The sequence below is a fragment of the Triticum dicoccoides genome, chromosome 3B (genome assembly GCF_002162155.2).
Source record: "Triticum dicoccoides isolate Atlit2015 ecotype Zavitan chromosome 3B, WEW_v2.0, whole genome shotgun sequence".
In the NCBI taxonomy this organism is placed as follows: Eukaryota; Viridiplantae; Streptophyta; class Magnoliopsida; order Poales; family Poaceae; genus Triticum; species Triticum dicoccoides.
Genome location: NC_041385.1, coordinates 695,020,850 through 695,031,134, shown reverse-complemented (window position 1 = coordinate 695,031,134; position 10,285 = coordinate 695,020,850). Strand labels below are relative to the sequence as shown.

The following is a 10,285-nucleotide window of genomic DNA, read 5'->3' as shown; positions in this document are numbered from 1 at the left end:
TATGAACCATAGAGAAGTTGGAATACAGTAGATATTACACCAATATGAATTTAGAATGAGTTCACAACAGTACCTAAGTGGTGGTTTATTTTCTTATACTAACAAAGCTTACGAGTTTTCTGTTGAGTTTTGTGTTGTGAAGTTTTCAAGTTTTGGGTAAGGATTCGATGGACTATGGAATAAGGAGTGGCAAGATCCTAAGCTTGGGGATTCCCAAGGCACCCCAAGGTAATATTCAAGGACAACCAAGAGCCTAAGCTTGGGGATGCCCCGGATGGCATCCCCTCTTTAGTCTTCGTTCATCGGTAACTTTACTTGGAGCTATATTTTTATTCACCACATGATATGTGTTTTGCTTGGAGCGTAATTTTCTTTTGTTAGTATTTGCTTGATGTTATTTAGAATAATGTTTTGCATATTTATTTTCAATAAAAATTTCAAGGATAGCCTTTACCATGCTTATTTGGCTAGTATACATGTTGTTGTTTGAAAACAGAAAGTTTACCGCTGTTGCAAAAATTCCTAGAAAATTCAGAGAATGACATAATGTTGAAACTTTTTGCATAATGAGCTCTGATAAATATTCTACAGCGTAGTATTTTTCTCATAATCTTTGGAGTTAGGGAAGTATGATGAATCTTGCATTCTTTACAGACTATACTGTTTTGGCAGATTGCTGTTATGTTTGCATAGTTTGCATATGTTTGCTTGTTTAATGACTCTATTTGAGGATAGGAGTATTAAATATGTAGAGACATTTAGTATGCAATGTTGAATAATAATTTTTGTGATTTGTTACAGTAGAAAATGATAAGGTTTTTGCATTGATTTATACTAACTTATCTCGCGAGTTCTTGTTGAGTTTGGTGTGGATGAAGCTTTCGAGATTTAGGAAACCGATATATAAAAGGAATTAAGGAGACACAAAAGCTCAAGATTGGGGATTCCCAAGGCACCCCAATATAATATTTCAAGAAGTCTCAAGCATCTAAGCTTGGGGATGCCCCGGTAGGCATCCCACCTTTCTTCTTCAACAATTATCGGTTAGTATCGGTTGAGCTTAAGTTTTTGCTTATTCACATGAGTTGTGCTATCCTTGCAATGTCATTTTATTTTGCTTTGCTTGCTGTTTGAATAAAATACCAAGATCTGAAATTCTTAAATGTTAGAGAGTCTTCACATAGTTGCATAATTATTCGACTACTCATTGATCTTCACTTATATCTTTTTGGAGTAGTTTGCCATTTACTCGTGTGCTTCACTTATATCCTATGAGTAAATGGTTGAATGAGTTGAATGTCATAAATCTGAAATTATATATGTCTCATTTTCTTACCCCGTTGGGAGTAATGACTTCACATCTAAGAAGTAGAGGTAGTAATTTATTGAAAGTTAGCAAGCATTGTATTGGTCACTTGAACAATTCATGAAAGAATATTGAAGGAAGAGAGATTTCACATATAAATATACTATCTTAGACATCTTTTATAATTGTGAGCACTCATTAAGTATGACATGCTAAAGAGTTGATGTTGGACAAGGAAGACAACGTAATGGGTTATGTTTTCTCACATCTCAGTTAAAGTATATTATCATGGATCGTCCAACATGTTGAGCTTGCCTTTCCCCCTCATGATAGCCAAATTCCATGCACCAAGTAGAGATACTACTTGTGCTTCAAAATATCCTTAAACCCAGTTTTGCCATGAGAGTCCACCATACCTACCTATGGATTGAGTAAGATCCTTCAAGTAAGTTGTCATGTTGCAAGCAATAAAAATTGCTCTCTAAATATGTATGACTTATTAGTACGAAGAAAATAAGCTTTATACGATCGTGTGATATGGAAGTAATAAAAGCGACGGACTGCATAATAAAGGTTCATATCACAAGTGGCAATATAAAGTATTCATGCTATATTATTATCTGTTTTGGATGTTTATGGGCTTTATTATACATTTTTATATTATTTTTTGGACTAACCTATTAACCAGAGGCCCAGCCCATATTGATGTTTTCTTGCCTATTTCAGTGTTTCGAAGAAAAGGAATATCAAACGGAGTCCAAACGGAATGAAACCTTCGGGAAAGTTATTTTTGGAACGGAAGCAATCCAGGGGACTTGGAGTGCAAGCCAGGGAAGCTTCGAGGAGGCCAAGAGGCAGGGGGCACGCCCACCCCCCTGGGCGCGCCCTCCACCCTCGTGGCTCCCCCGACCGACTTCTTTCGCCTATATAAGTCCATATACCCTAAAAACATCGGGGACAACAATAGATCGGGAGTTCCGCCGCCGCAAGCCTCTGTAGCCACCAAAAACCTCTCGGGAGCCCATTCCGGCACCCTGCCGGAGGGGGTCCCTCACCGTTGGCCATCTTCATCATCTCGACGCTCTCCATGACGAGGAGGGAGTAGTTCACCCTCGGGGATAAGGGTATGTACCAGTAGCTATGTGTTTGATCTCTCTCTCTCTCTCTCGTGTTCTTGAAGTGATATGATCTTGATGTATCGCGAGCTTTACTATTATAGTTGGATCTTATGATATTTTCTCCCCCTCTACTCTCTTGTAATGGATTGAGTTTTCCCTTTGAAGTTATCTTATAGGATTTGAGAACACTTGATGTATGTCTTGTCGTGCTTATCTGTGGTGACAATGGGATATCACGTGATCCACTTGATGTATGTTTTGGTGATCAACTTGCGGGTTCCGCCATGAACTTATGCATAGGTGTTGGCACACATTTTCGTCTTGACTCTCCGGTAGAAACTTTGGGGCACTCTTTGAAGTACTTTGTGTTGGTTGAATAGATGAATCTGAGATTGTGTGATGCATATCGTATAATCATGCCCATGGATACTTGAGGTGACAATGGAGTATCTAGGTGACATTAGGGTTTTGGTTGATTTGTGTCTTAAGGTGTTATTCTAGTATGAACTCTATGATAGATTGAACGAAAAGAATAGCTTCGTGTTATTTTACTACGGACTCTTGAATAGATCGAGCAGAAAGGATAACTTTGAGGTGGTTTCGTACCCTACCATAATCTCTTCGTTTGTTCTCTGCTATTAGTGGCTTTGGAGTGTCTCTTTGTTGCATGTTGAGGGATAGTTATATGATCCAGTTATGTTATTATTGTTGAGAGAACTTGCAGTAGTGAAAGTATGAACCTTAGGCCTTGTTTCCTACCATTGCAATACCGTTTACGCTCACTTTTATCATTAGTTACCTTGTTGTTTTTATATTTTCAGATTACAAAAACCTATATCTACCATCCATATTGCACTTGTATCACCATCTCTTCTCCGAACTAGTGCAGCTATACAATTTTCCATTGTATTGTGTGTGTTGGGGACACAAGAGACTCTTTGTTATTTGGTTGCGGGGTTGTTTGAGAGAAACCATCTTCATCCTACGCCTCCCACGGATTGATAAACCTTAGGTCATTCACTTGAGGGAAATTTGCTACTGTCCTACAAACCTCTGCACTTGGAGGCCCAACAACGTCTACAAGAAGAAGGTTGTGTAGTAGACATCAGAAGGATGGGGAAGGGAGCTCCGATGACGACAACATGGGAAACAGCTTTATGGATATGGAGTATTTTGTAAGCATCCTCCTGTCCCTCTCCGATTAGTTAGGGTTAGGGTTAGGGTTCACTTGATATGGGAATTAAGGTTTAGGTGATTTCTGTGCCAATGCTTCATGGACTGCAATGATATGATGGATTCAGAGGTTGATTTAGCTTTTTACTTTATGTAGGAAACACCTGACACCATCCCCGAGCCACTGATTTGTGGTGCTCCGATGGAGGAAGTTCCCAAGTGCATGCTACACCAGGTGATGCCGAGGAAGTGTGTTACCTTTGAAGGTGCTGACACTGGTATAGGAGGTTCTAAGGCTGCCATGTGCAGGTGAGTAACCAGTTGTAGTCTCTGATGTGTAGTTGTTGATGTATACTACACAATTTATTCTTGTAGACTCATGTTGGGTCTCCAAGCGCAGAGTATTGTAGGACAGCAGCAACTTTCCCTCAAGTGGATGACCTAAGATTTATCAATCCGTGGGAGGCGTAGGATGAAGATGGTCTCTCTCAAAAAACCCTGCAATCAAATACAAGAAATCTTTTGTGTCCCCAACACACCAAATACAATGTTGTATAGGTGCACTAGTTCGGCGAAGAGATGGTGATACAAGTGTAGCATAGATAGTAGATATAGGTTTTTGTAATATGAAAATATAAAAACAGCAAGGTAGGAAGTAACAAAGTGGTGCACAAACGGTATTGCAATACTTGAAAACAAGGCCTAGGGTTCATACTTTCACTAGTGCAATCTGACAACTGTGCTAACATAATTGAATCATATAACAATACATGTGACATAGAATCACTCCAAAGTTCTTATCTAGCAGAGAACATAAGATGATATTGTTGTAGCATACAAAACCACCTCAAAGTTATCTTTTCCGATCAATCTATTAAGCCATCCCTATAAGTGCCACAAACATCCCTAGAGTTTGTATTAAAATAACACCATATGATACGCATCAACCAACTCTAATGTCACATAGATTCTCCAATGCCACCACAAGTATCTGTGAGTTGATTATTCGATATGTATCAAACAACTTCAGATTTATAATATTCAATCCAACACAAAGAACTTCAAGGAGTGCCCCAAAGTTTCTACCGGATAAAGAAGGACGAAAACATGCATCAATCCCTATGCATAGATTACCCCAATGTCACCACGGGAATCCGCAAGTTGATTGCCAAAACGTATATCAAGTGAATCAATAGAACACCCTATTGTCACCACAGGTATACACATGCAAGACATACATCAAGTGTTCTCAAATCCAAAATATTCAATCCGATAATAGTGAAACCTCAAAGGTAAAAACTCAATTCATCACAACAAGATAGAGAGGGAGAAACACCATATGATCCAACTATATTAACAAAGCTCGTGGTACATCAAGATCGTGCTAGGTCAAGAACCAGAGAGAGAGAGAGAGAGAGAGAGAGAGAGAGAGAGAGATCAAACACATAGCTACTGGTACACACCCTCATCCCCGAGGGTGAACTACTCCCTCCTTGTCATGGAGACCGCCGGGATGATGAAGATGGCCTCTGGTGATGATTTCCCCCTCCGGCAGGGTGCCGGAACAGGGCTCTAGATGGGATCTCTTTGATATAGAGGCTTGCGGCGGCGGAGTCGAAGTTCTAGGTTAACTTTCGGGGGTTTTGGTATTTATAAGAATTTTCAGAGTTGGAATCACGCGAAGAGGTTCCACAGGGGGGGCACGGGGTACCTCGGCACCCACGTGCCTCGTGTGGCCCCTGTGGGTCTTCTAGTACTCCCCCAAAGCTTCCTGGTTCCCTTTCCTTCTAGAAAAAAATGTCAAAAAGTTTCGCTGCATTTGGACTTCATTTGATATGGATTTTTTGGAAAGCCAAAACAAGCAGAAAACAACATCTGACACTGGGCACTAGGTCAATATGTTAGTCCATGAAAATCATATAAAAGTGCATCAAAACCATGTAAAATCATTGTAAACATGACATGAATACTTCATAAATTATAGATACGTTGGAGGCGTATCATTGTTCATTGGTAGCACAAGTGGTTCTTAATTAGATATATTACCTAGCATATGAACCAGAAGTATGTGTAGCAGGTTAGGCATAGATTGATCTATAGTGCACAAGTGAGATTGATATTTATTGGCATTCGCAATGTCCATTAATTTTGCGTTGTGTGACTGCACATTTTCTTAATAATTGTTAAACATATTGGCCAAATTTTATGTTGTTGGCAGTACAATCCCTTCCACATGGCAACTGTTGTCAACTTATGTGGAATCTGCTTCAACTGATTTAGTTTTGAATGTTATTTTTTTACATGTTGTTTATTTGGACATGGATGTGTGAACTGTGGTGTAGTTAAGTTGGTTGATCCTTTCTGGCCTAAGATAATTAAGAACTGCCTCAACAAGCTCTGGGAAATATTTCATGAGCAAAACCATGGCAGGATTAAAGACAAGCTGGCATATGAGAAGCAGTTAGCCAAGTTGATGAAGGAGAAGGATCATCTCTGCAATGAGTATCATAAGCTGGGAGAGATCAATTTATATAAGCAATTAGCAGGTTTGTTGGGGAAAATATTTTCAATGGTAAATTTGTTTCTAGTGGTCCACAGCACCCAAGCACCCAAGACATAGCAGAAAACCCAAACCAGAACATTCGCTTCTTTAGACCGGAGAGGGAGTTAGAGGAGGATCAAAGTTCCAAGAAGGAAGAAGGGGACTAATTAACAGCCATCCACGATCTAATACAGCTCCATGGGAGTTTAGCCAAATGACAGTTGAACAGCACATGTTTGGTGTCCTCCCTAGCCCCACAAAGTTTACAAAAAATGATCCGAGGACCATTATGCTTGCAAATTTGATTTGTCGTGGGAAGGCGACCACGAATGGCCTGCCACATAAAGATTTTGATCTTAAGGTTAACTCTAGCACGCCAAACAACCTTGAATCTCAGGGAAGGAACCTACAATCAATCTGGAATTGAGCGATTTCACAGAAAAATGGCCCGATGCCGAGTGAGGCCACGTCACCTTGGCAGCCTCCTCCGAGAGCAAAGGGAAAAGATCGGCAGGACGCTGCCACTAAACCAACTCTTCGGGGGAGAGAGAGCATGACGCAGTTGGAAGTCCCAGTTTAAACGAGCGAGATCCAAGATGGAAATCTCAGGAGAAGAACAATACGAGAAAAGAAACCGTAAAAGAAATGCAAAGTGGGTCATCTATGTGCCACCAGTCAAGCCAGAATCAGATGGATTCGCTATTGCCAACCACAAACTTGACATGGGAACGGAAAATGCCCCTCACCCTAACAAGGTCATGCCAAAATTGAGAGCCACCAGAAGGTGAAGCGAACATGGGGCAGCAAGAAGGAAAATATTTAGCCTTAGGAAGATAAGCCAAAGAGTCCCCTCCAGAGTGTTAAAGATTCTCCACCACCATTTAATGATCAAGCATAGATTCATAATAGAGTTGTTAATAATTAATGCTTAGCCCCCCAAGGCTTTTAGGTTTACACATAAGCTTCCATTTCACCAGACGTCATTGATTAGCTCTAAGGAAATGTTGTTTGTGCTAGTGGGACTCTCTCATTTGGACTTATGGAGATGCTAGCAAATGACAATGCCACACTACAGTTATTTACGCCAGTAGAGTAATAACCACATTCGAGATGAAATTAAGGAGGATAAATTGGTGCAACATGAGAAGAAGAAAATGCAGCGGAGGAACTTATATTTTGGTTAAAGTTGAAAATATTTACCAATACCAGACTTACATTGTGGACCCAAGAGAGTAGCCGGGCGGGCCCAAGGAAGCTACACGAACTCACCAAAGCCACCGCATTAATCAATGAAAAGAATGCAGACGCACTCCATCCATCACTCACCTCACCGGGGCACAATCACAGGGTTGCAAGCGGGCAACCGCCCATGGCTGTACTCTTCCTGAGGCGTCCTTTTCCCCCTATTTAACTCGGCTCCTCCGTCGCTTTCCACCTCCCGTGTGTGTGTGATGCGTCACGGCTCGCTCATATCGCCATTGCCACTCCACTGTGCGCGCGTAGCTCGGGATTCTAGCTAGCGTAGACTAGTGGTTAGAGCGGCCAGTAGCAGCCGCCCGATCAGTTAATACTCACGCTAGGTAAAGCCACCATCGATTAATCCTTGTGATTTCTGATCGATATATATTGCCCCAGACACCACTAATCTTATCCTTCCCCCCTCGACCGATTCTCCACTTGCATACGCGCACCCCGGCCGTGCCGAGCTCCTTTTCGCGAGAGGAAGCAGCTGGCCACTTAACTTGCTCTCGTGCTCACCTAGCTAGCTAGCTAACACCCAGCTGCCCTAGCTAGCTAGCAACCTGTGCGGATTGGGGAGGAGGCATGAGCAGCAGACACGAGGGCGGCGGCCATGGCGCCGCCGGCGTGTGTAATATTAAGGAGGGCGGCGTCCGGGACGCGCACGAGGACGACCTGGTGATGCCGGGGTTCCGGTTCCACCCGACGGAGGAGGAGCTGATCGAGTTCTACCTGCGCCGCAAGGTGGAGGGCAAGCGCTTCAATGTCGAGCTCATCACCTTCCTCGACCTCTACCGCTACGACCCCTGGGAGCTCCCAGGTCTGGAACAATCACTCTATTCAATTGCCTCTTTTCAGAATTCAGATCTTTGTGCTGAATTTCTTATGCGTGGCTGTGGCTGACCGGCGACCGCAGCGCTAGCGGCGATTGGGGAGAAGGAGTGGTTCTTCTACGTGCCGAGGGACCGCAAGTACCGGAACGGGGACCGGCCCAACCGGGTCACGGCGTCGGGGTACTGGAAGGCGACGGGGGCGGACAGGATGATCCGGGCGGAGAGCAGCCGCCCCATCGGGCTCAAGAAGACGCTCGTCTTCTACTCCGGCAAGGCGCCCAAGGGCGTCCGCAGCAGCTGGATCATGAACGAGTACCGCCTCCCCACCGCCGACACCGACCGATACCACAAGGTATATCCTAGCTATATTCTAGCATCTCACTGAAATTCCCCTCCTGATCTATCGATCTGAACAAGAAACGAGCTGGTTTAACTAATTTGCAGGTAATTTAATTAGCAGGTATGAACTAGGGTTTGTGCTTCGCCTGTGTACTAGTTCTTTGATGTGGGTTACTACCAATTTTTGGGCATCTAATTTTCAAATTGTTCTGCTTATGGTGCATACGCCTTTTCAGGTCTGCAAGTTAATCAGCTAGGGCTTCAATCTTTTGTATCTTCTCTTGCACCTTGTTGTTCATGCCATGAACAACATATGCACAACCTATGCACTCGATTGGATATCTCCCTAGATGCTAGCTATCATCTGGAACATATGAAGAACCTATAGAATTCCATCCTAGATTCCTTAACTTTCAGCAGACATCCTCAATTCTTCGCATGCCACATTTGCTTCTCGATCCTCAGTCCTCACGTACGTCCATGAATTAAATTTGCAGACCGAAATCTCTCTCTGCCGCGTCTACAAGCGCACCGGCATCGACGACGGCCGTGGCCACCCCTCCTCGGCGCGGTCGACGATGCCCTCCCGCCGTGGCACTGCAGCAGCACAGCAGGACAACAGACAAGGGTCATCGTCGACGTCCACGCCCACGCCACCGCCGACTCCGTCCAAGCTACACCTTCTCCAAGCAGGCGAGTGCACGTCGCCGGCGCCCATGACCGATCACGCCCAGACGCACAGGCCGGCGGCGGCTCCACGGCAGCAGCTAGCAGCCACCGTAAAGCCCTCGGGTGGCTCAATAGGATACCTACAGTCGACCGTTGCGGCCGGCGAGCATCATCAGCAGGAGGGAGCCGCGGCGTTGCTTTACCAGCAGTACTCCAAGAGCACAAACACCTTCGCGTCCACGTACTCGCTGCTCAACCTGGTGAACGCGGCCTCCATGGGCGTTGCCTCGGCCGCGGCCATCGATGAGCTGAGCACGCTGGTGGGCCACGGCGCGGCCCAGCTGCCGTCCTACCACAGCCCCGCGTCGTCCGGCGGCCACCACGACCACTTCGTCGTTCCCCTGCCGACGCCGCCGTCGCAGCCAATAACGCCGCTGGGGACGCTGCCGATGTCGCTGGCCGCCATCTCGGACAAGATCTGGGACTGGAACCCGATCCCCGACGCGGCGGTGGGCAGAGATTACGGTGGCGCCAGCTTCAAGTGACGGATCAAGAGGGAAGCGCCTGCGCGGCAACAGTGTATGCACCCGTGCATGGCTAGCTGTGCAATTAATTGGTACCACTCCACCTTGTACACCTCCCTCTTTCTCTCTCTCACTCTCTCCTCTCTCTCTCCACAGTTATTATTCTTCTGAGTAAACGAACAATTAGACCATTATAGCATTCTTGTCCAGGTCCATATATAGATCATCCCATCTTCCCAGGTACTCCAGTATGATCAAGAGAATTCAGGATAGATAATTTGTAATTCCTGATGAGTTCCATATAATAACATCGATCGATTTGACATGATACACATGCATGTGTTACTCACTGGCAATGTAGGACCTGGATGGGCGCATGTACTTGCATGTGTCCAGTCAAAAGTGCCTCGTTTTTAACTGTCTGACTTTGGACACATAAAATAATGCCATGCCGCCAGCTGCATGATTGGGCGATGACCATGGCAGAGATTGCCTCACCGGAATGATTAGGAGAGAGAGAGGGATAGAACTTGCAGGCCGGG

The 10,285-nt window shown here is 44.6% G+C and overlaps 1 protein-coding gene across 1 annotated transcript; it reads left to right on the top strand.

The window, feature by feature from the left end:
• The first annotated feature begins 7,600 nt into the window (after positions 1-7,600).
• On the top strand, positions 7,601-10,075 carry LOC119277931 (NAC domain-containing protein 22-like). The gene is made up of 3 exons (XM_037559279.1): positions 7,601-8,198; positions 8,295-8,563; positions 9,048-10,075. Exons 1-3 carry the CDS (start codon positions 7,964-7,966, stop codon positions 9,762-9,764), a joined length of 1,221 nt encoding a protein of 406 aa, XP_037415176.1. The 5' UTR covers positions 7,601-7,963; the 3' UTR covers positions 9,765-10,075.
• Positions 10,076-10,285: the final 210 nt, after the last annotated feature.